Source organism: Seriola dumerili, unplaced genomic scaffold (assembly GCF_002260705.1).
Source record: "Seriola dumerili isolate Sdu_G_001 unplaced genomic scaffold, Sdu_1.0 BDQW01000079.1, whole genome shotgun sequence".
NCBI lineage: Eukaryota > Metazoa > Chordata > Actinopteri > Carangiformes > Carangidae > Seriola > Seriola dumerili.
Window position 1 is genome coordinate 2,372,865 of NW_019174334.1, and position 23,335 is coordinate 2,396,199.

The 23,335-nt window shown below is 40.1% G+C and overlaps 6 protein-coding genes across 6 annotated transcripts; 4 read left to right on the plus strand and 2 right to left on the minus strand.

Annotated features, from left to right (window-relative positions):
* Positions 1-2,015: 2,015 nt before the first annotated feature.
* LOC111221010 (thiosulfate sulfurtransferase/rhodanese-like domain-containing protein 1) lies at positions 2,016-3,784 on the minus strand. Its single transcript, XM_022744328.1, has 4 exons — positions 3,596-3,784; positions 3,025-3,147; positions 2,773-2,935; positions 2,016-2,379 (listed from the first exon to the last, which is right to left on the minus strand). The coding sequence occupies exons 1-4, from the start codon at positions 3,762-3,764 to the stop codon at positions 2,325-2,327; spliced, it is 510 nt and encodes a 169-aa protein (XP_022600049.1). The 5' UTR covers positions 3,765-3,784; the 3' UTR covers positions 2,016-2,324.
* Positions 3,785-8,491: 4,707 nt separating this feature from the next.
* LOC111220983 (cystatin-B-like) lies at positions 8,492-9,661 on the plus strand. The gene is made up of 3 exons (XM_022744294.1): positions 8,492-8,647; positions 8,765-8,866; positions 9,318-9,661. Exons 1-3 carry the CDS (start codon positions 8,576-8,578, stop codon positions 9,444-9,446), a joined length of 303 nt encoding a protein of 100 aa, XP_022600015.1. The 5' UTR covers positions 8,492-8,575; the 3' UTR covers positions 9,447-9,661.
* Positions 9,662-13,853: 4,192 nt separating this feature from the next.
* On the plus strand, positions 13,854-14,601 carry LOC111221059 (cystatin-B-like). The gene is made up of 3 exons (XM_022744385.1): positions 13,854-14,022; positions 14,124-14,225; positions 14,379-14,601. The coding sequence occupies exons 1-3, from the start codon at positions 13,951-13,953 to the stop codon at positions 14,499-14,501; spliced, it is 297 nt and encodes a 98-aa protein (XP_022600106.1). The 5' UTR covers positions 13,854-13,950; the 3' UTR covers positions 14,502-14,601.
* Positions 14,602-17,498: 2,897 nt separating this feature from the next.
* LOC111221055 (histone H2B 1/2-like) lies at positions 17,499-17,878 on the plus strand. The gene has a single exon (XM_022744381.1). It carries the CDS (start codon positions 17,504-17,506, stop codon positions 17,876-17,878), a length of 375 nt encoding a protein of 124 aa, XP_022600102.1. The 5' UTR covers positions 17,499-17,503.
* Positions 17,879-19,719: 1,841 nt separating this feature from the next.
* LOC111221042 (histone H1-like) lies at positions 19,720-20,327 on the plus strand. The gene has a single exon (XM_022744367.1). The coding sequence runs from the start codon at positions 19,720-19,722 to the stop codon at positions 20,317-20,319; it is 600 nt and encodes a 199-aa protein (XP_022600088.1). The 3' UTR covers positions 20,320-20,327.
* Positions 20,328-21,073: 746 nt separating this feature from the next.
* Positions 21,074-21,457, minus strand: LOC111221052 (histone H2A-like). Its single transcript, XM_022744377.1, has one exon. It carries the CDS (start codon positions 21,455-21,457, stop codon positions 21,074-21,076), a length of 384 nt encoding a protein of 127 aa, XP_022600098.1.
* Between the last annotated feature and the right edge of the window lie 1,878 nt (positions 21,458-23,335).

Below are 23,335 nucleotides of genomic sequence, written 5' to 3' on the forward strand. Positions count from 1 at the left end.
ACATTACAAACAAATGAGACCAAACCAATGTAGCAAAGGAAGGTGTTATATATATATATTATATATATATATATATATATTAATATATTTTTTTGATTTTTTTTTTTTTTTTTTTTTTTTTCCTGTGAACCAGTTCCAACTTGCAACAATGTTTTAACTGTAGAAGAAATTCAAGACTTTTCTGTGGCATTTAATTAGGGGGTTGGGGGGTGTCAGTTAATATGTCTGTTGAGAAGCAAATGAGGACCGAATGGCTAATGTTTCCAGATATCTTTAACAAATGACAGACTGCAAAAGCACATCGAGATGTTATTACAAAGCCTCCCTTAATGTGGATCTTTTAAAAGCACTGAGCAGCAGGGAGTTGATGGCCTATCCTATGTAATCGCAGCAGCTGACAAACAGCCCTGAACTGCTCATTTTTCATAATGAACCTGCACCCAGTTTGTGTTTTAACTAATGGAAAAGTGCCCAAACGTCCTTGGTGCTCATTGGAAATTTGACCCATGCTTCGTCTCCACAGCAGCACGCTGGCAAATATCTCCTGTGCTGTGCAGAGCTGAAGACAATCCTGTAGCTGGCGTAATCCATACATTTGAAACTCGACAGAAATCAATGGTGTGTGACGTCCACAACACATGCTGAATTTTGACTGTGGATGATATTACAGGCCTCTCCACTCATGCAAAAAATGACCAGTAAACTCTGATTTCCCTTGCACGCCATTTATGTTCACTGTGCAACATTCAGAGCGTCAATCTCAGTCTCTCACATGAATAATAGCTGCAAGCGAGTACATTTTTTTTCTGTAATGGCTATTGCCTCACTGATTCAGTGATTTATAACATGGAGTTAAATGTGCAGAAAATAAATAAATAAATAAAGGAGTTTTGGAATATAAGCATGTCCAAACTCCTTGTTCACGCTCACTCAGAAGATCAACTCTGATGTATAAACCCACAGTGGGCTTTCACAACCCCTCCCACCCCTGCCACACAGAGCTCATAAACAGAGCATTGATTCGTCTAGCCACCCACATGCAAATACCTGCTGTAACTGTTGATATTTTTCAAATAGTCCCGATGAGAGGGGATAGGATGGAAAGGTGGAGGGTGAAGTTGGACCTGCTCTCCATTCGAATGAGGGATGCATGGACCTTGTGCAGATCGAGGTCTTGACAGCTGCTCACAGAGGTGTTACTCACAGGCTGTATAGCTGTCTAGAATAATATCAGTGTGAAGGTCAGGCCTGAGAGGGCATCACTACAGTAATGATAAAGGACAGTGGCAGTGGAAAAATGGAAATAAACATCAGCATTGGTTGAAATTTTGCTGCCATCTATTGGTCCAGAGATCAAACTGCTTATATCCCACTATGAGGACAATGACACCAAGCAAGTTTTGAGTGTGTTCAGTGTGTCTATGATATTATGTTAATATGAAACAGTTTAGTATATTAACTTCTTGTCGACTTGCTGCAAAAACAGTGAAAGATTAATACATATTATACAGTATATGTTATACAATTAGTATGTGGTTTAGAATTGGAAAAAGCAACTATGTCCCAATTCTGCACATTTAAGCAAGTTGACTATGAGGTGTGTTCACACCGGAAAAAAATCCAAAAATAAAATACATACAATCAAAAACTGAATATTTGTTATTTTATAATGCAACTCTGTCATTATGAATCCATCAGCTCTTATTATTTCTAACTAAACTTTTATTCATCTTTTTAAAAATACATCTCTTTCTTAGATTTTCTGTTATTTTGCTTATATTTTATTTTCCTATTTTTGTCTTTTCTTGTTTTATTTTATTCTTACAGTTCATTTTTACAAACTACTACAAGGAATTAAAAAGAAACAAATGATGAATTGGAAAAAAAAAAAGTCAACAGTGTATGTTGTTTTTTTGGCTGCTAACTACAGAAAGTTTACGCAAATTACTGAAAAAAAATGGTGTGCAATGTGGAATTGGGACAAACTGTAGGTCTACAAGGACATTGAGACATGATGAATTTTATATATAATTTAATCAACATCAAGTATTTTCACATTAATCAGTTTGTCATAAATCATATTATATGGAACATATGGAATCAAATGGATACATAGAATAATATGAAAAACCTTATTGGAAGGGTCACATCAGTTTAAAAAAAATGTTACAAGTCAATGAAGTGAAATTTTCTAAGTGGTATTTACTTTTAAACTAACAGTTACTATGAAATTGTGAAATTGTAACCTGTATGTCTTTTTTGTATATTCTGTAGTTTTGATTTAACTTTAATTTTGACTATAAAGTGCAGAATCCAGCCCAGATTCATTTTCCTTCTAGCTCTGCCCACTCACTGTACCCTCCTTCATAATGTCTCGCCCTGAGAAAAAGAAACATAATAAGAACAGCTTAGCCTCTCAACACTGTTGTTTGAATTTCTACTAAAAGCTCATCCACCGTTCAACAAACTGAAGTAACATCTGAGGACATTGTACTCTAGTTGCGACAGCATGACCGATTTCATTAATAATTAAATAGCAAAATGCTTCGAATTTGCCGTTTACAGTGCCGTGTAGCCACACTACAGCTTAGGCAGAGTCCACATTGTGTAACATGGTTAAAATCTAATTTAGTTGGTCTGGAATTTCATTCAGAGAGTTAAACAGTGGACTGTGAACCGTGATGAATCATGAGCTTCACAGGGTCATGAGTAGCAGTATACCGTTTGGTTTGTGTTTCGTGTGTGTAAACAGGTGCATGTGCTGTTGTTTACCTGCTAAACCCCAGCTGACCGGCGATGTCCAGTGCTTTCGCGCTCCTCTTGCCAGTTCTGCAGTGAAACACGATGTTGTCATCATCTTTCCCAGGAGCCTTCACTTCATATTTCTGCTCAAAGCTCTCTGGAGACAGCTTCAGAGACTCTTCCAGGTTTCCCACTGATATGCAGACACACATAAGAATATGAAAGTAAAAAGCTCAGAGAAAACCACCCCTTTCCCAGCTTTGCACATGTGTGATCACTTACGTGGGATGTTAACAGCATCTGGGATGCGTCCAGCCTGGTATTCATCAGGATTCCTCACATCAAATAGCTGGATGTTATGGTTGGACAGCATGGTCTTCAGCTGCGAGTACGTCACCACTGAAGCTGAGGTGAAAACACAAGGCTACACTTAATACAACACTCCAATCCAACTTTTCTCAGTGTGCAGCCCATTTACTGATAAATACAATAACTTCATCTCACCATTCACTGATTTAATAGCAACCTGTTTACTTAACTTCTACTGCAGGTAAACACAGCTAAGCACCTGACAGGCAGCCAAACAACCATACAGCCTGCAGTCCATCCAGATGCACAGGTAGGCCTTGATAGTGGCAGAAACCACTACAGTATCTAGGCTATAAAACATTTTTTTTTACACTAGTAAGCACTAGATAGCACTTTAAAACGACAATAATAGGAATATAACTAGTGAATATAATTCACTACTAACAGACACGGCCTACAGGAATAGTTTGGGGTAGGCTACTTAAGGTGGTTAACCCTAGCAGAAAATATATATATGTATATATATATATATTTTTTTTTTTACCATTGTTGGATGTTCCTCCGCATTTAGGACTGGACGTTGTGAACGTCCGTAAAACTGAGCCAATGGTCGGGCGGGTAACTTCCACGACGACCTGGCAGAAACTTCGTGACAGCACATAGGACAGCATGACGACAAGTGACCAGCTCCGACCACGGCGAAGTCTTAACATGGTTCAAGAGTGTTGACAACTCTCACGCTCTTCTTCTTCGTCTTCAGGAGTGTCCCACACTATGCGCTGCGTTTGTCGCCATCTTTCGGTTGGAATAGGTATAGTATATATATATATATATATATATGTTCTGTTTGGAGTTGGTTTGAGGTTTGATCCACAACAATTAACTGCTTCAGTTCTACACATAACACTTTGTTTGATCAATTTATAGTTTTATTTTATAAGCTTAATTTGGTTTTGCTTCTGTATGTCCTGGGGGCAAAACATGTGTTTACACAATAACATTATGTGGACTTCCCTTCCTTTTGGGGACAAAAAGCCCCATAATACAAATGGTAAAGAGTGAAGGTATAAGGTTAGGTGTAGATGAGATGACAAGATGATGGTTAGGATTAGGGTAAATCTCCAGGAAATGAATGTAAGTCAATGTAATGTCTTCTGATGTGATGGAAACAAGATGCACATGCTCGGTGTGTGTGTCACACCCAGCACTGAAATCAGATGCCACATGTGTCTCCGGTGATCACCTTTAATATGTAAATAATGACATAGTTGCCTGTGTGTGTGTGTGTGTGTGTGTGTGTACTTGATACTGACGTACTGATAAAAAGTATTTTTCCAACAGAGTGAAGACATTTTGGCTGCTACTCCACAAACCGCAAATCTTAGACATACACACCTACACACATGAAAATAATATAATAATAAAAAACATTAGAAAGCACCTAACAACACCCTGCAATTGGTTCTTGTGCTTTTGACGAAGGGAAGTAAACCAGCAAATAAAGTTAAAATACTAATACTAAAATATTGCCAATATTCTTTGATGGACTGTTTTGCTATCCTTAAGAAAATGTGCAGTATATATGTTTCATCTTTATCCAAGCTGTACAGGTCATACTTTTCTATACAACATTAAGCAAATTCTCCCAAACTGCAGTCAAAAGGATTTCATGTCCAGAATTTCAATTAGCCAATAAAACTTGAACGAGTCATTTTCAGTGTTAATACATTCTGTTTTTCTTGAATACTCTCCTTTTTGTCTTGTCATGATAAGACAGTCCAACAAACACCTCCGTCTTGTTGCGAACCTTTTAAAGTGAGGATATTGAAAGTTCAGACATTGTTTCTCCACTCTTCAGTCCCTGTAAAGATCTGAAGCTACATTATTGCTAAACTGTCTATTACACATTCTGTTGTCTGGGACACTATTTCCAGATGTTAGACAGTTTCTTAATTTTCTGCAAACTTTGACAATTTAGAAAAAAAAAAAAAAAAAAAAAATCTTTTTTTTTTGGATTTCTTTTTTGTCCTTGGAGTTTTGTTTCATGGCTTAAAGCCAGTTTCTGTATCGACAACCCGACTGGATTGTTACATTTCAGCTAAATATCCACTGGGGTTGGAGCACACCAGCAAACTTCACAGAGCAACCTGAAGGCTTCAGCCTGTAGGGACTTGTCTTTGTAAATCTTCCAAATAAATTTCTTTTCAAACAAAGCCCACATTTGGATCTTTTAACTCTTTCCAGCCACAAATGCCGCTCAGATCCCATGTGAAAAGAAGATTTAATCTGCATTGGGAGTCTAATCCCACTTTCTTGCCTTCACATCTTCACAAATGTCTTTACTTGAATGAGAAATATGGTTGGTAATTTGTCAATTTGTTTTTTTTTTCTTTTGGAAGATATCCCTCTGCAAAAATGAAAAATGCTTGGCTGCATTCTCTGGTTGTGCAATTTCCCTCTACTTTCACCCAGGGACTTTCTCATCGGGGTGTGTTCCAAGGTTTTAACATGACTTTGTTCTTAACACATATGCTTTCTTCTTCTCCATTACTAATCTCATTCTAGACTCTATTCATTTGACCTATTTTGAATCAATAATAAAAAGACAATTGTTTTCCCATCAGTGAACAATCTCTCTTGTGTGAGTTTCCTCCTTTTTTCGCCATCATCACACACTTTCATCTCCTTGGCAGCCTCCCAGTCTCCAGCATTGTATCGGTCAGTGAAAACAACTCTCAAATCGCCACCCACCATCCCCAGATGGAAGAATATCGCATATAGTTTAACTCATCGCTCCCCAGGGGGGATCAGCCATTGCAGGGGAATATATTTAGTGCAGCCTCATTATCACTTCGGAACTCTTTCCCACTCAGAGCTCATTAAAACATCTCTTCACTGACCCTTGAGATCTCCATTCGCATATTACTGCAGCAACAACCTGCAAAGCCTTCACACACATCTCAGCTTTATTTCGAGCAGCCCAAATACTTCCACCTTTCCCTGCCTTATCCCCGCCACACAATGTGCAATTGCTGAAAACTCATCTGTCTTTGGTGCGTGGTTCCATGAAAACCATTTATTCTCCCATGAGATTCTTGTAACATACTTGCGTTGCTGCTGTACACTACCGGGTACAGCCTGAGCTGCTCACGCACTCACAAGGTACAGTGAATCTAAGGGGTTCGTTCCACTAGCATGGCAAAAAAACTATTAATATGAAGCTGTCTGGGAGGGGAGCATCACTGTTTAGTTGAAGTGGTCGCAATCCGTAGACATCCTCGGCTTGTGATGCGGGAGTTTGGGAATCCGCGCAGGACTATTAATCTCCGCTCTCTGAAAAAATTTTCTTTCATTCGCATTTAGTAAAAACTGGTTGGTGTAATAAATCCAGCCAATTATCAATTATCTCTTGCCGCACATCAAGCCAGAGATTCTCTTTTGACGTTAGCAGGGACCAATTCAACACAAAAGCCCACAGACAATGTTGTAAAACAAGGTCAGGTGGCCAAATTTTGAGGTGGATGTAATTTATTGGATTTTACACTGATGGATCCATCATTCCAGATGGATGAATGAAAGTCAAGATTAGGCTAAGTTTCTTACTGATCTTGGATTTGTTGTACTTGTCCACCAGATGGGTTGATGGCCTCACTGCGTTTTACCATTTGCTTTCTTATTAGTCTCCATCATGCTTTGATCAGAGCTTTTCCAGAAATGAAAAAATATCAAGTCTTTCACACCTAATGAGATAAGTAGGAGTCATGGGAACGCTGCTCGTTTCACTGCTGAAAAAGCTAAAAAATCTGAACAAACCTATTTGCGTGACTAGATACCATTCGAGGTAAGTGAAAAAATATTTTCTTTTCCTGTTTTCAGTGTCACCAGTGTCGTCCAAACTTGTTATCTGCTGCCAGTGTTGAACACATGCCCAGCTGGAACATCTCAGCACAGCCACACCTTGGAATTACAGACATTATCTGGAAAGATAGACAGATAATTATTGCAATAATCTTACACACCTCCCTTCTTGTTATTTACTTTGTGCAAGAAATACAAAACAGATTGGTTTAATATTGACAAAGTCTCTGTTGAAAGTTTTCTACATGTCTTTTATTGACTGAGTTTTAATATTTGCTCACCCTTTATATCAGGAGTTTCATTTACTTCCATCAAGGTGGAGATTTTTCCAACCTTGAGGTGAAACAAATTTTATTGCTTCGGCTATTGGCTTTTTAAACAAGATTTTTTTTTTTTTTTTTTAAAACAGATGTGATTTGGCCTGTGACTTGCTGTGGATGTAATACGGTGCCCCTCTTCCTTTTCTTGTTGGCGTTAAGCTATGTATTTGTGCTTATTTGTGTGGGTGTGTATATATAGGAACTATATTACATTAGACTGCACTGGGTACTGGTTGCCCTAACCTTTCATCTCTGGGTAAGAGGGCCTGACACTCATACACCGTACCTTGCTTTCTTTAGTGCTGTTACCTACTTTACAATTTGGGGTTTGCGTATTGAAGGGTCAGGAAAAGACGAAACATGTTTTTTATATTCTCTCCCTCTCTCAGGACTCGATGTTCTTTCATCCTCCAGTGTCCTCCACCTCCACTTGTCGCTGTTGCACACATTTGCAGGGGTCGTTTACTTTCCTTGTTTTTGTTATTGTGTATTATTTTACGGAAAAAAATGTAGGATATAATCTTGAATCTGTCCATAGAATCGTCCTTGCGTCTTTCCTCTTTTCCAACCTTTCAAATATCTGGCAGAGACTTAGTGACTGCAAAGGCCACATATGATTCCATCTTTATTTTACTTGATAATGACCTAAATATGCTAATTACACAGAACCAGCAGAAAGAAAGCAGCATTTGTGTGGAATACACCTTTATGGGAGTTTTTTTTTTTTTTTGCTGCCATCCAATTCTCTAGATGGCACTGTCGCAAAAAACCAGGGTCCTAGAAATACAGTCCTGAGACCGCGGAATCCGGTAGTGCAGGAACATATTAGTGAAACTTTTTTGTTTTTTGAAAGAGACAGCGAAGACAGACAGGGGACACAGGGAGTGAATGACATACCTCAAACGGTCCACGCGGGCATTACACCCACGCGGTGCTCACCCTAACGAAGCGGCCATTATTTCGCCCACTTCTTTTTGAAACCTGTCACTTCCTCGCAGTCAGTATTGAACACATGCCCAGCTGACACATCCCAGCTCAGCCACGCCTCGGACCAGCACACTTTAAAGAGTGACAAACAAAGACAAATGTTGCCATATGTTTTATGTACCTGCCTTCCTGCTACTTAAAGTGATTTGCATTAGAAATACCAAACTAATTAAAAATAAAAAATAAAATCAGATAATTTAATCGGGTAGCAGCATCGCTTGAAACCCCCCCCCCCTCCTCCTACGCTGATGGTACGGTCCAAAGCATCATATGATTCAGTGACTCAAAGTGAGCAGCTCAGAAACACAGACGCAGACAGATTCCTTCGTTTCCTCGCTAATCCACAGAAAACTGTCACAATGCAGAGTATGTGTGGAGGTATTGGCGAGGCTATTGATGCCAACGAAGAAATCCAGAAGATCTCTGACAGCGTAAGTGGAGAAATGATCATTGTTACACTTGGACTTTGTTCCTTCAGAACTATTCACACACAGTAAACAGGGCCCGTGTTTCATTGTTGATATTGGTGTCACTTCATTGTTATTCAGGTTAAGTCCCAAGCAGAGACCAAAGCAGGGAAGACCTACGATGTTTTCACAGCCAAGAGCTACAAAACGCAGCTTGTGGCCGGGACCAACTACTTCATCAAGGTGATTATTATTTACAATGCAGAGGGGTCCTGAAATATGTTTTTTTTTCTTTTTTCTTTAAAATCTTGTACAAACAAAAGCTACTTTGACAAAATGAAAATATCATGTCTGATAATACTTGTTACATTTGTTCACATATCATATCAAAACATTTAAACTGATCTCCAAACAAAATCAGATCATTTAATATCGATATCCAAAACTCACACTTTTTACCAAAAATATTTGAAACATCAGGCATCAATTTTTGTCTTGCATTGCTTGTCATTGCACTTTTTTTTTTTTTTTTTAGCAATGCATCACCTTTTCCAGCAAAAAAAAAAAAAATCCATTATATGGTTCCTGTTTTTCTCTGGAGTTGTTGGAGAGCAAAACAGAGCTTTAAGGAGAGTGATTACTGGGACTCGCATTCATCGGGTGGACACAAACTCTTACTTTTGCTTCCTTGCAGGTCCATGTGGGAGGAGATGAACATATTCACCTCCGTGTTTACAAAACACTGCCGTGTCATGGAGCGGAACTCCAGCTGAACGGTTTACAGCAAGCCAAGAGCCACCATGATCCTATTGAGTACTTCTAACGGGATCCGTAACCAAGCAAAGCATCCTAGCAGTGCCTACAGGCTCCACTGTCATTTTAATCAGCTTCATTACATTATCCTGGCCTTTTTATATTGACCACTGCTAACATGTAATAACATACTGTATTATGGATTGTGGGTCATGATGGTAGGAATATGCCAAATGGGAACTCTTTTGTACAAGGTGAAATAAATAAATAATTGAATTAATCATATTTGTTGTGATCGTCTTAATTCTTGCTTTTCTCTCTCTGGTGGTTTCTGAATCGTGAGTTGGCTTCAGGGCAGGTCATACAGTGGCTTCAGAAAGTGTTCAGACCCCTTCACTTTTTGCTCACTCTACTCTGAATAACCCATAATGACATATTTTTTGAAACGTATGCAAAAGTATTCAAACTTAAAAACTGAAATGTGTCATCTAAAACGAGTTACTGTAAGATTTTGTATCAACTAAACGTGGCAGTTGTTGACATTGTTCCAAACTCTTGATTGATTTATGGATCTCAATGCAAAGTCCCTTCTGAAGCTTTGTCCCTCTGTCTCATGTTTTTTTTTTTGGACTCTTTCCAGTGTATGTGGAGAAAAAACAAACAAAAAAAATCCCCTCTGATAAAGCATTTTATATAGATTTGTTTAATAATTTGGGGTTACAGTGCACTGAGTAAAACATTTCCAGGGTGTGGAGCCATGTAATAGTCCCCCTCTTTAGCATTCATAATCAATATGTCAACATGAAATCAATGATATACACACTATAATATCAGTTGAAGCAAGTATAAGGACATTTACATGTGTTTATTAATGCACAGTATTTATCAAAGAATTCTATCCTCTCCTGTAGAGACTACTGGCCATAAAAGAAAGCTGCTCAAGAGGCTAAGTGGGCTCTTAGCTGTGAGGCGTTCATACAAATCCTTACTTTATTCCAGATGAGTTTTACACAGTTTATTAAACAACCGAAGGTACCGACCAGCAATTGTTGTACTTGAATACTTACATAGTGCACATAGTTTCACACACACCTTGGTGCACATAGGTGTGTGAAACATGTGTATACTGATTGTACATGATATATAGGGGAGGTTAAAGTCTAATCCATTGAATGTGACAAGTGACGCACATGTCGAGTTTTCCTGCTCGTTTTCTTTAACATGATGAAGTTGATTCTTCACACCAAACGTCACTCACAGGTCAATGCATCTACTATTATGAGCTTGTCAACACTCGAGCCTTCATACACGCCTGCAGTGAGAAACGATGAAACAATGACATAGTAAACTGAACCTTAAACACTAAATGTATTTTTGCACTGAGCTGTGAAGCATGTCGCATTCCTGAGTCACACCCACCACACCACAGGTTCTCCACGGCGACAGCTTTGTTTGTAAAGGATAGTTTGATGGATTCTTGTAGTATGAAAATGGAAAAAGTCATGAATTTCACAGTTATTGATGCATTTAATCATCATTTGAGTAGATTTTTTTTTTTCAAATATGTTCTATGTTTTCAATTGCCTAATTTATATGCTTATTTGACAATCTTTTCAAAAAAATGTGTGTGTTTTTAAAGGTTTATTATCTTTTGACATATTTGATTAACATTCACAGTAACATTCACAGCTTTTTATTTTTATTTTGAATATATGTATTTTTCATTATTCAAGTGTCATACAGGTGCTCAGGCCACATGGGGTTTTACATGTAAAAATCATATTATATCAGTTACACTTAAAAGAAATTTAACATCCAAAACAACAACATAACATACTCTTTCAAGCATAAAGGTTTTATTTTACCTCTTGCTTTATGACCCGGTGTGGTTACCATACCACCATGTCACATGTCAGCACAGACTACTTATTCACAACACACAGGTGCATTAAACTGTTGACAGACCTGACTAAACTGTCTCTGTGAAATATGTGTCTTACACAATCTACTAAATCCCCTCCCCAAGCCAAATCAAATCCTGCAAGCCAGTTAGAAATGTTGAAACCGTTGACTGTACCATTAATCACACAACCTTATTGTGACTTGAAGTGACTACAATCACACTGCAGCTGTGCTCGGCAACAGTGGGTTGAATTTACTCATTACTCACATCCCAGTCAGCCAGTTTCATCTCGTGACTGCTGTTCCTCTTTGTGAAGCACATGCTGCATGATTTTCTGTTCCTAAATCAAATAACTTTGCAAATATTTGACCTTTTTTTTTTTTTCGCAGCTCTCTTATCTCTCTGATGTTGCTTTGAAAATTCATGAAGTCACTTTTTTAAAATATAATTGTGATTAATTATCTTTTCTTTCTACATTTCTTTCTTTTTTATTGACAAAACGAGACTAACAGGAGACGGCTGACTGGATGAGCTTTAAATGCTCATTATTCACCTAAAGTAAAGCAACTACACTGGCTACTTTAATATGTAAAACAACAACAAAACAACAAAAAAAAGGCATTTTTATTCAAAATGATTTAATAACCAAATTTAGATTACACAAGCGCTATTAATATACTGTATATTTTATTCATCTTAATGTCTCTACTTTGTAACCCGGCTGACCTCTCACAGGTTTTTGCTTTGGCTCCCTCCAGTGTAAAATACAGAAATGACCCTCCTGCTCTCTTGGCTGCGCTCTTTGCTTTTCAGTGTCTTAATGTTAATGCAGCTGCTCTGCACCTTCGCATGTTATGAAGGGGCACAGTGTTTGTTCCGTACATGTCTTGTGTCATGTGATTACAGGTGTGTTAGGTTACATTGTCAGTGATTAATTATCTTTTTAAAAAAACAGTTGCTAATGCTTCACAGGAGGAGAACAAAATATAAACACTTAAAAATGTGCTTGTATGTAAGCAATTTGGTTATTGTTCATGTGCTGCTTAAATGCTAAAAAAAAAGGGGGGTTTTAATTGAAAGGTTAATGGATTGTAAACATTTTTCCACCGTATTAATTTTAAAGAGGCTATTTTAGCTACATCAGAAATTGTACATGACGTATTTCTTTTAATACTGCAAAGCAATATGTTCATGTCATAAAATCTATTTGTGAATTTATTTCAATTTACATAATGTTTCCTGTTTGTTCAGCATGTACTGAGTCCAGATCTCAGTCATCAAGATAATGTTTCTCATTTGTACACTTAAAATCAGAAACGTTTCTTTAATGATCTTGAAATCATGATATTGAATCACCTGTGAAACTCTGTGTCCTTATTTCTTCTGATTAGTCAGCATTATTGCATGTAAAAAAGAAAGAAGAAAAGTGTAGCGTGCTTCCTACTTAGAAAACTCATATCATATTCGACAGCATACACAGCTACGAAGACACACCAGGAATCTGCACACAAAAAAATTCCAAGTGTATTCCAAGTCAAAAGCAATATGATGCAACTTCCCTGACAAGAAACTCTCACTAATTGTTGAGAAATTCAAAATGGGAATGTGAAGGAGGAGGAGACGACGATTTCTTGATAAAGGGTGTGGGCGGGCTTTACGTTCCAAAATATTGGGGAGTGAACACAGCCTTACAGTTAGGAGTGTCCCTGAAATGCAAGTGTCTGCTGACCTCTGCCAATTCTGGTAAAACTATTTGCTCACTGTTAAGCAATAACTCTACAAATTATTTCTGGCATTATGAAGACTGATCTGCCTCCATCACCAAAGGTCAGCTTTGAGTGAGAAAAGCAGCCAGTTTTGCAAAGAAGCCCAGAGTTCATTGTGTCATGTTTAGCATCAAAGCAGTTCAAAGCAGGGGCAGCCTGCAACAATTCACCTTCCAGCACCGCTAAAGCTCACTAATTAAAACATCTCTCTTTAGTTTAATCCACTGAAGTGTAAAAACACATAAGTTGTGGTATCATGGGGATTAGGTGCCGCACGTTTTGGCAAGGAGCCAAAGCTAAGTTGAACAAATTGTCTGCTGTTTTCAGCCCGGCAGCTTCATATTTACCATAAAGACATGAGAGCATATAAACAAAAATGGTGGACTGTTTCTTTAAACCTGCATTTGATTTTCAAGATACCCTAAATGTAGCCTGCCCGTGATGTTCCTAACACCTAAAATGCTCCATAGAGCGAAGGGGAACTGAAAAGTACGATGGTAATAACCTGTGGGTTCGTCACTACAAACAACATCTTTCACATATTTGGGATTATTTGAACATTTGTCAGTATAAAAGCTTCTTGGTCACAGCTTCTTTAAAGATACGGCAGATGAACAGAATCTGAATTACACAATCTGAGACGTACAGTTTATGAGAAGTGCCACAGTGTTAGCTGCAATATGTGGAGAAATTCATCAAGGATGAGCAACACTAACCACACTCATGTCTGGGCTGTGGTTACACATATACAATAGCTCCACCCAATATCAGATCCACCTTTCAGTGCATATCTAAGGGTAGTTACACAGTATAAATATGTTTGATAACCAGCTGAAAATTAACACTTGAGACATTAAAAGCAGACGACTGACTTCTCTGTTAACCTTTTAACGGACCTTGAGACGATGCCTAACATGCCTGGAGGATTCACTGAACCAATGGATGCCACTGAGGAAATCCAGAAGATTTGTGATCAGGTGAGCTTCAGTCTATTTTCGTTTTTCACAACCTCTCACACAATTCTGAGGTCTGCGTTTAACTCTGGATTTACATCAATTTTTATTTCCTTCATACAAAGGTGAAGGGCCAAGTACAGGAAAACACAAAGAAGATTTATGAGGAACTCAGAGCAGTTAAATACACCAGCCAAATTGTACATGGAACAAACTACCTGATCAAGGTAATTAATGTTGTGATATTATTTGTTTCAAAGTAAAGAAAGAAAGTCTCAGGTGTATGGATATGGACTAAATTAATTGTGGCATCCAGGTGAACTTTTAAATGGTAGAAGATCCTCAATGTATCTGTCATTTTGACTCTCTCTTCCCTGCAGGTTCATGTAGGAGGGTGCATTTACCTTCACCTGAAAGTCTACAAAAGCCTTCCATGTGATGGAGGAGAAGTCGTGCTGATCAGCGTACATGACGACAAAGACGATACCATTGTACCTTTATAATGTGATCACCCTGCCTGTTTCAACTGCTGCAGCCTCATAACAACATACTCTGCTCCTTTATCCTTAAGGAATTATACACAATAAAATTCCTGTACAATAATGTTATAGGCAGTGTTTCATTTCTAATGTGTTAATGCATATGCAGCATAAGATGATACTCAAAAGTTGATAGCACTATTTTAGAAATAAATAATAAAGAATGTATCAAAAAAAAGATAGAAAAAGCCTAATTTCAGAAATATTTTCTGGCCAGTCTTTGGCTGCACAAATTATTTGAAAAAAAGATAAAGAACCTAATTTTGAGCAAGATATTTTTGCAGATGGCTGAAAAAGTTAGTGGCAGTTTTCACAACACTTCAGGCATGAAAATATAATTTTCTGTTGATGAGGCCTTTGTAAAGGAAGGGGCCCAACAAGGTGTATGGAAAGGAACAGACTCTTCCCTGGTGTCCTTAAAAAAAGACCACTGGATGACAAATGCTGCAGGAAACTTTTAACAAGAACCAAGAGAAGCGAGCATGTTGCTCTTATTTAAATAGTTTGATTTTGAATACAAAGCATACAGTATGATCAACTCATAAAATGTAATGCAATATAACCGAATACCCACGCAGGTATACCCAGATCTAAATCTAAATATGTCATATCAAAAGTAATAAAGTCTTACCTCTCTATAAATGGTAGTCACTATTACACTACAGAAAAGACAGTGGTCTGGATATGGAGGTACTGGAACCAGCATGTTTGGTGTGCCGACTCTGAAACGTGGAGCTGGGAGTGTGCTGCATGGATGCAAAAGGTGTAGGGGAGATAACAGTTAGAGATGAGAGAATTTACATTTGAGGTTCATTTATTGTTCTACTGCAATAGCGTTCATAGAGACGTATTGTAGGATCCATTACACTCCAAACTGATTGGTCTCTTTCGGGCTAATAGACTTCGAACTTGCGGCCGTGATTCACGCTCCGGTTCAGGAGGTGGCGCTAATGCACCAAAGAGTTCATTATCAACGGCCATGAAAATCCACAGAAGAAGTTACCCGCCTCTGCTCTGTCTTCTTTCAGGTCCTCAGACAGGGGTTGAATAGCTGTGAAGCCCGGAGTGATCATTATTGAGTAGACATCTACCGTACACTAAACATGAGTGGAAGAGGCAAAGGAGGAAAGGGACTCGGTAAAGGAGGCGCCAAGCGTCACCGTAAAGTTCTCCGTGATAACATCCAGGGAATCACTAAGCCCGCCATCCGCCGTCTGGCTCGCCGTGGCGGAGTCAAGCGTATCTCCGGTCTGATCTACGAGGAGACCCGCGGTGTGCTCAAGGTGTTCCTGGAGAACGTGATCCGTGATGCCGTCACCTACACCGAGCACGCCAAGAGGAAGACCGTGACCGCCATGGACGTGGTGTACGCTCTGAAGAGACAGGGCCGCACTCTGTACGGCTTCGGCGGTTAAACTCTTCAACCACCAACAAACAAAACAACATAACGGCTCTTTTAAGAGCCAAACACTGAGTCAGAAAGAGCTTTATCCTCTGTATATGATCTAACAATATTATGAATTCATTGATAAATGTTTACTACTATAACAGCAGGCATAACGCATAGAGCCGCATTAATGTGACTGGCGGACTTGTGTTAGGACAGTGTTACTTAAACAACCTTCTCCTGCAGAGCTCAGAAAGACCGTGCTTCATGACCGTGTCACTGTCCGTCAGATGTCCGTCTAACTCATGCTTTATGCAACAGTTCAGCTGTTGGATGGCATCTTTTCTTCTAGTAGACCAGCAGTACATGATAGTATAATTAGTAATACATAAGTCATTATTTAGTTACCTTCTATTGTTACATAATTACACCTTTTTAATAATAGTTTATTTGTTGTTATCACAAATGAGCTAAGGGACATTATCTATCAACGCCATGAAACCAGGCTCATCGGATTCAGCTGGACACTTACAAATTGCACAGTACTTTGATTTAGTTTTCAAACTATATATAGATTATATATTTCATCTGATATCAAGACAGGCAAAATAAATCTATTGTTTTTGTGATTTATTTTGCACCTGAAGCTTATTGTTCATACTGATCTAATGATCAGAAAAGGTTTAAAAAAAAAAAAAAAAAATAAAAAAAAAAAAATATATCTATAATACGTAGTACTATATATATATTAACCTGTCAAGAGCATTAGAAGTGTTATTGTATGTATATATATATATATATATATTATAACTAAGTGTTCTTTTGCTGTTATGCTGTTGAGTTGGGTTTTTACAAGTTCCCCCTATGTTAAAATCTGCTCTGATCTATACATCAATGCTGATGTTCTGTAATAACGTCTTCATAGGCCAATTTATCTATCTATCTATCTATCTATCTATCTATCTATCTATCTATCTATCTATCTATCTATCTATCTATCTATTTTGATTTGTCTCATCTGTTTCACCAACCCAGAGAGCTTTTTCTTTTTTTACAAAGGCAGATTTTAACCTGCTGCAAAGCTTTTGTTGGTTGGATGAAGACTATTTGATTGGACGAGAAGTTGAAGAAGAAGATGTTATATAAAATATTAGTATCTTAGTATCTTTAGACTTCCTTAAAATTCAGTTTATTTCGATAATTTCTCTCATTACAATCTTTGTTACAAATTGTCAAGCCCAGTATTTGTATTTATTGTTCAACATATAGATTAATATTTCATCTGAATCAAGACAGGCAAAATAAAATCTATTGTTTTTGTGATTTTATTTTGCACCTGAAGCTTATTGTTCATACTGATCTAATGATTAAGTAAAATGTCAATGTCAAACTGGCTCAAGACTGCAGGCTTAACAAGAAGGGTTACCATGGAAACACAACCCCCACCTCCAGCCCAATGTGTAGTTCAACCAATCACAGGAAGGGGACCACACAGTCTCATTTGCATGGAGCCTGGATAACAAGAGTCGCTGCTTCCTTCACCGATTCATCTGTTTCTGTGAAGTAGTAACTGACCAGGATGCCTGAACCCGCAAAGTCTGCGCCCAAGAAGGGCTCCAAGAAAGCCGTGACTAAGACCGCAGCCAAGGGCGGCAAGAAGAAGAGAAAGACCAGGAGGGAGAGCTATGCCATCTACGTGTACAAGGTGCTGAAACAGGTGCACCCCGACACTGGTATCTCCTCCAAGGCCATGAGCATCATGAACTCCTTCGTCAACGACATCTTTGAGCGCATCGCTGCCGAGGCGTCTCGTCTGGCTCACTACAACAAGCGCTCCACCATCACCTCCAGGGAGATCCAGACCGCCGTGCGTCTCCTGCTGCCCGGTGAGCTGGCTAAACACGCCGTGTCCGAGGGCACCAAGGCCGTGACCAAGTACACCAGCTCTAAGTAAACAGCTCTGCTGCTCAACTTGAACCAACTCAAAGGCTCTTTTAAGAGCCACACACTTCATCTAAAAGAGAAAATCCTTCAGCACCAAAAATTTGTTCACATATGTTATTCTGTTACAAACAATGCTATTAAAAAGTAGCAGCAGTGACCTTGTGTATTTCAAGAACGGTTATGACTATTTAACTTGCAACACTTAAAGTATTTATGTGTAAATGTCACGTTGAGGTCAGTCCTTGGCATAAAGATGAACTCAACTTGTTCTGTCTGGAGTCACAATTGTGAAGTGGAAAGATGTGAGGAGTTGAGTTTACACTCATCCTGTAGTAATGTACAGCTGCTCCAGGACCTGATCTGGGCTTGTGTCTCTTTCAGGAAACAGATTTGTGAATTTAGTTTTTCATTAAAATGCTCATAGCATGTGAACCCATCACCATTTGATGATTGAATGGACATTAAATCTTGCTTATAAGCACAGAAGTATACACGATGATCAGAGTGCTGATGTCAACAGACTGTAAAACCTGATTATACACAACAGTTTGGAAGGAAAGCCTGATGAGAATTTCAATCCAGAATAACTGCAGTGAAATACTGTGGTGAGACACTCACCCAATCAAGTTATTGATTATTCATCGTTGTGAAATTTAACACCTAAATCTATGCATACACATGCAATGCTTACACGTCTGTGTGTATGTACACATGCACATACAATACATGTACATTTAAATTAAAACAAATGTGTGTCCATGAGCGCAATCAGATGTCAGTACTTCACATACAGTTCTCCTTCAGGGAAAACTCGTTTGATGAGCATCTCACTGTCAATCAGTGTTTGAGGACAAAGGCACATCTGGTGAAGACACTGGATTTAATAGAGTTGTGTAATATTTATGAACCTCAGCAAAGACTTTCTCTTTCTCTGGGGTATTTTCAGATGAGTAAACACTGACCTGATATACTGATACACAGCTGTATCACTGCAACATCTGGATACAGTATTTTCATACGCCATTATCATTGTTCAGAGTGAAGTCTAAACACAAGTTAAATAAAATCAAAAAGAAGTGAGATATTCGATTTTCTGGAAAGTGCCAACAGTGTGATAATCGACACACACGTGTTTGTATTTGTTTACATTCAAACTATTTTAGGCATTAATTTGAAGTTATAAAAACCTGGACACTCAGTAATCTGTCCCAGCACATCAGACTAACATGTATTTCTTAATTTGATCAATAAACTCCAGCATCCTCCGCATGAAATGTTGACAGCTCTGACAGAGTCTGGCTAAAATTCACCATAAGCCTCAGCCATCAGCAGTGTGTTAGCTGCTAGGAGGAAACTCCACTTTATTAAAAACTGGTCATAAGCAAGAAGTAATTTTTACATAGGATCTCTGAACAAACATGTGGAGCAGCTAAGAAACTAGTTTTGGTGAAGCTGTGGTGCATTTTAAATCATTTTCGGAGAGAAATGAGTGGGGAAAGCCACTGAGCAGCGGTGGCCACCGCGGTGAACAGCTGAGGTTTCGAGGCTCCACAAAGAAAATGCAGAAACTATTAGAGCTGTTCATGACTTCAATATGAAGAGAATAAAGTCCGCTATCGGCTCCCTTCACTGTCAGCCCTCAGCACCTCTCCCACGGTGAGTTTTGAGTGTTTTTTCAGTGAGGAGAAAACACAAGTGTCCCGGTGTTGAGACTGCACGGAGGAGCCGGGGCTGGGCTGAGTCTCCACGGTTCTCATGGTGTGTTTAAGTACCGCCTCCTGCTCCGAGCTTTCCAACAGTCCGCTCAGTCAGTGTGATCATTCGTGGTTGATTGAAAGCGAAGAGGAAATAATGGCAGAGGTAGCACCAGCTCCAGCCGCCGCCCCGGCAAAGGCAGCCAAGAAGAAGGTTTCCAAACCGAAGAAGGTCGGCCCCAGCCTGAGTGAGCTGATCGTCAAAGCCGTGGCCGCATCCAAGGAGCGGAACGGCGTGTCAGCGGCCGCCCTCAAGAAGGCTCTGGCTGCCGGAGGCTACGATGTGGAGAAGAACAAGGTCCGCGTCAAGACCGCCATCAAGAACCTGGTGGCCAAGGGGACTCTGGTCCAGACCAAGGGAACCGGAGCTTCCGGCTCCTTCAAGATGAACAAGAAGGTGGAGCCCAAGGCCAAGAAGCCGGTGGCAAAGAAAGCCGCTCCTAAAGCCAAGAAGCCCGCCGCCAAGAAACCCGCAGCGGCCAAGAAGCCCAAGACCGCGGCAGCTAAGAAACCAGCAGCTAAAAAGTCTCCCAAGAAGGCCAAGAAACCTGCAGCCGCTAAGAAGGTAGCAAAGAGCCCCAAGAAGGCAGCCAAGAGTCCCAAGAAGGTGGTGAAGAAGGCCCCAGCAGCCAAGAAAGCCCCTGCCAAGAAGGCTGCCAAGCCCAAAGTCAAGAAGGCAGCACCCAAGAAGAAGTGAGCTGTCCTCCGTCCGATACACGCTAATAATATAAAAAGGCTCTTTTAAGAGCCAAACACATCCAACAAAGAGCTGGTTCCTAATTACTGATTAAATAACAGTATATTTATATTAAATTGATTAATTAAATGTGAGTTTAATGGAAGTTTCCTAAGAAATCACCGAATGGATGACAGAGCACACTACTCAGCACGAACCTCGAGGTTAATAGGTCACCAGAGGTTAATTTAAGTATGGATCTATATAAATATAAATATATAATTTAGTTAAAATAAAATAAATAGATCGTATTTTAGAATATTCAGGGAAGACACGTCATGTGTCATCATATACTAATATCTTAGTGGTACACATTACACATACAAATAGAACGGCCCATATAAGCTAACTGTACCATTGTCTTATACTGTATAAATGTAAAATGTTATATTCCACTGTCTTTAGTCTTGTCTACTTCCTTCCCCAAGTCTCATCATTTAGCTGCGATCTGTGCTGCTTTGGTTGCACCCGTCATAGTTCTTAGATCGTTTTAATTTATCTTAATTGTCAGGCAGTGATTGTAATGGCTCCATCATAATGTAGTAAAACATGTCTAATGTGATGTCTCTTTATGAAGAATGAGGATTCTACCTGTTGTGAGTGTGTTTTTTGATAAAGGCATTTGTCAGGTACATCAGAGACACGAGGATCTGCTCTTTGAGAGGTGAGTGTGTGGCTCTTAAAAGAGCCTTTGTGTTTGTGGTTTCCAGCAGATTTACTTCTTGGCGGGCTTCTCGGTCTTCTTGGGCAGAAGAACAGCCTGGATGTTGGGCAGCACACCGCCCTGAGCGATGGTCACTCCGCCCAGGAGTTTGTTGAGCTCCTCGTCGTTGCGGACAGCCAGCTGCAGGTGGCGGGGGATGATACGGGTCTTCTTGTTGTCACGGGCTGCGTTTCCTGCCAACTCCAGGATCTCAGCGGTCAGGTACTCCAGCACAGCCGCCAGGTAGACGGGGGCACCGGCACCGACACGCTCCGCATAGTTTCCTTTGCGCAGCAGCCTGTGAACACGACCGACCGGGAACTGGAGCCCAGCACGGGAGGAGCGGGTCTTTGCCTTCGCTCTGGCTTTGCCTCCGGTTTTGCCTCTTCCACTCATGTTGTTTCGATATGATCTCTACAGAGGAAACTCAGAGAAACTGTGGCGCTCACTGACACAAGCCTCCTTTATATCTCCGCGGAGAGAGCGGGACTGTTCCTGTCAGACCAACCAGGAAAGAGGCTCCAGCAGAGCAGCAGAGGGCGGCCTGCTCTGAGATTTGGCGGCCATTTCGAAAGGACTTTTCTCCAATGAACAGCCGAGGATCAGCGGCGGCTCGCTCCTGTGGGCGGTGCTGAGCTCCAGGAGGAGCCCGTCACCAATGAGGACCGGGGATCTGAAGCAGCGTCACCGTTACACAGCCGGTCCCACGCTTTAAGAGCCGAGCGTCGCCTCTAGTCCTCACACTTTTCTACTTTGTTTAGAGAGAGAAGAAGTAAAATGGCAAGAACCAAGCAGACCGCTCGTAAATCTACCGGAGGCAAAGCCCCCAGAAAGCAGCTGGCCACCAAGGCTGCCCGTAAAAGCGCCCCAGCCACCGGCGGCGTGAAGAAGCCTCACCGTTACAGGCCCGGTACCGTGGCTCTGAGAGAGATCCGTCGCTACCAGAAATCCACGGAGCTGCTGATCCGCAAGCTGCCCTTCCAGCGCCTGGTGCGAGAAATCGCTCAGGACTTCAAGACCGACCTGCGCTTCCAGAGCTCCGCTGTCATGGCTCTGCAGGAGGCCAGCGAGGCTTACCTGGTCGGTCTGTTCGAGGACACCAACCTGTGCGCCATCCACGCCAAGAGGGTGACCATCATGCCCAAGGACATCCAGCTGGCCCGCCGCATCCGCGGAGAGAGAGCCTAAAGTCTCGGCCTCCTCTAACATCAACAACGGCTCTTTTAAGAGCCACTTCACTCTGAACCTAAGAGCCAAGTCCTCTTCTGCTGTTGCACTTCATTAACTCTAAACTATTAATATAGTAACAAACTAGCATCATTAAAGTCAAATTTAGTCATGTTACTAGTATAACTACTGCTTCCTAGTTAAGTTATTTCAGCTAAGTTAAGTAAGCTAAGGAGTGTACTTATATTTGAGTACAAGAGACATGGCATTCACAGAGGTGTGCACTTATTTAATCTCCAACTAGTGTCCTTGCAGTTTGAGTGATCTATTGTATGATGTGACGATCATGCTTTTTGTTTCTGGGGGGGGGGAAGCAAAATATGATGATTGGAAGACTTATGAATTGATTCATTTAATCTCATGAAGGACAATAAGTGACTGTTAAACTTCATGTTCACTAACAGCATCACCAGTTACAAGGAAGCCATTCTGTCCATCACACAGTGAACCAAACAGCCGTGTGGACTTGCACAGGTCAAAGTGCTGTTCATTCACTCCTTTTGACCCACATTTCTTCCCACCGGTGTAGGGATTAGAAATTTGCTACCTTTTCTTCCCAAACCCACTTCTCTCAACTTTATGGCTCGACTGGTAAAATGTGAAATTGTAATCTCGTAAACATTACTGTGCTGGACACCTAATTGATTAGTTTACAGTTGATATCAAAGCAGCACGTTTCTCTCCTCAGCCAGCAGGGAGTCATGAGCAGCAAACTCATTGCATGTATATGTAGCCTATAGGTAACTAATTAAAACAAATGTGACATCTTTATGTTAATTAACAATATAATTTACACTCACACTTCACTTCATAGTTGTACAATCTAATATGATACAACAGCTTTTCCATAAATGCTTCCTTCACAAATATAACAATGTTCAGTTTCTCTCGTCACTGTCAGAGAGCTATTACTGACGTTGTAGTTTGCAGTAGTTTTGAACTGGACTGCATTATATTGAGAAGTGTTCCTATTATTTTTTGCAACCCTATGTGAGAAAGGCAGAATATTAAAAACACCCCAGCACAACACCACTGCCCACCATGACC

What these genes read in the sequence shown, in the direction of transcription:
- LOC111221010 (XM_022744328.1), bottom strand. Translation starts at nt 3,764, where the DNA reads ATGTTAAGACTTCGCCGTGGTCGGAGCTGGTCACTTGTCGTCATGCTG. An exon ending in CGGAGGAACATCCAACAATG is followed by an intron (nt 3,148 to 3,595) that starts GTAAAAAAAAAA and finishes TTTTCACCTCAG; the next exon opens with CTTCAGTGGTGACGTACTCG. An exon ending in AGATGCTGTTAACATCCCAC is followed by an intron (nt 2,936 to 3,024) that starts GTAAGTGATCAC and finishes TCTGCATATCAG; the next exon opens with TGGGAAACCTGGAAGAGTCT.
- LOC111220983 (XM_022744294.1), top strand. Translation starts at nt 8,576, where the DNA reads ATGCAGAGTATGTGTGGAGGTATTGGCGAGGCTATTGATGCCAACGAA. An exon ending in TCCAGAAGATCTCTGACAGC is followed by an intron (nt 8,648 to 8,764) that starts GTAAGTGGAGAA and finishes ATTGTTATTCAG; the next exon opens with GTTAAGTCCCAAGCAGAGAC. An exon ending in GGACCAACTACTTCATCAAG is followed by an intron (nt 8,867 to 9,317) that starts GTGATTATTATT and finishes GCTTCCTTGCAG; the next exon opens with GTCCATGTGGGAGGAGATGA.
- LOC111221059 (XM_022744385.1), top strand. Translation starts at nt 13,951, where the DNA reads ATGCCTAACATGCCTGGAGGATTCACTGAACCAATGGATGCCACTGAG. An exon ending in TCCAGAAGATTTGTGATCAG is followed by an intron (nt 14,023 to 14,123) that starts GTGAGCTTCAGT and finishes CTTCATACAAAG; the next exon opens with GTGAAGGGCCAAGTACAGGA. An exon ending in GAACAAACTACCTGATCAAG is followed by an intron (nt 14,226 to 14,378) that starts GTAATTAATGTT and finishes TCTTCCCTGCAG; the next exon opens with GTTCATGTAGGAGGGTGCAT.
- LOC111221055 (XM_022744381.1), top strand. Translation starts at nt 17,504, where the DNA reads ATGCCTGAACCCGCAAAGTCTGCGCCCAAGAAGGGCTCCAAGAAAGCC.
- LOC111221042 (XM_022744367.1), top strand. Translation starts at nt 19,720, where the DNA reads ATGGCAGAGGTAGCACCAGCTCCAGCCGCCGCCCCGGCAAAGGCAGCC.
- LOC111221052 (XM_022744377.1), bottom strand. Translation starts at nt 21,457, where the DNA reads ATGAGTGGAAGAGGCAAAACCGGAGGCAAAGCCAGAGCGAAGGCAAAG.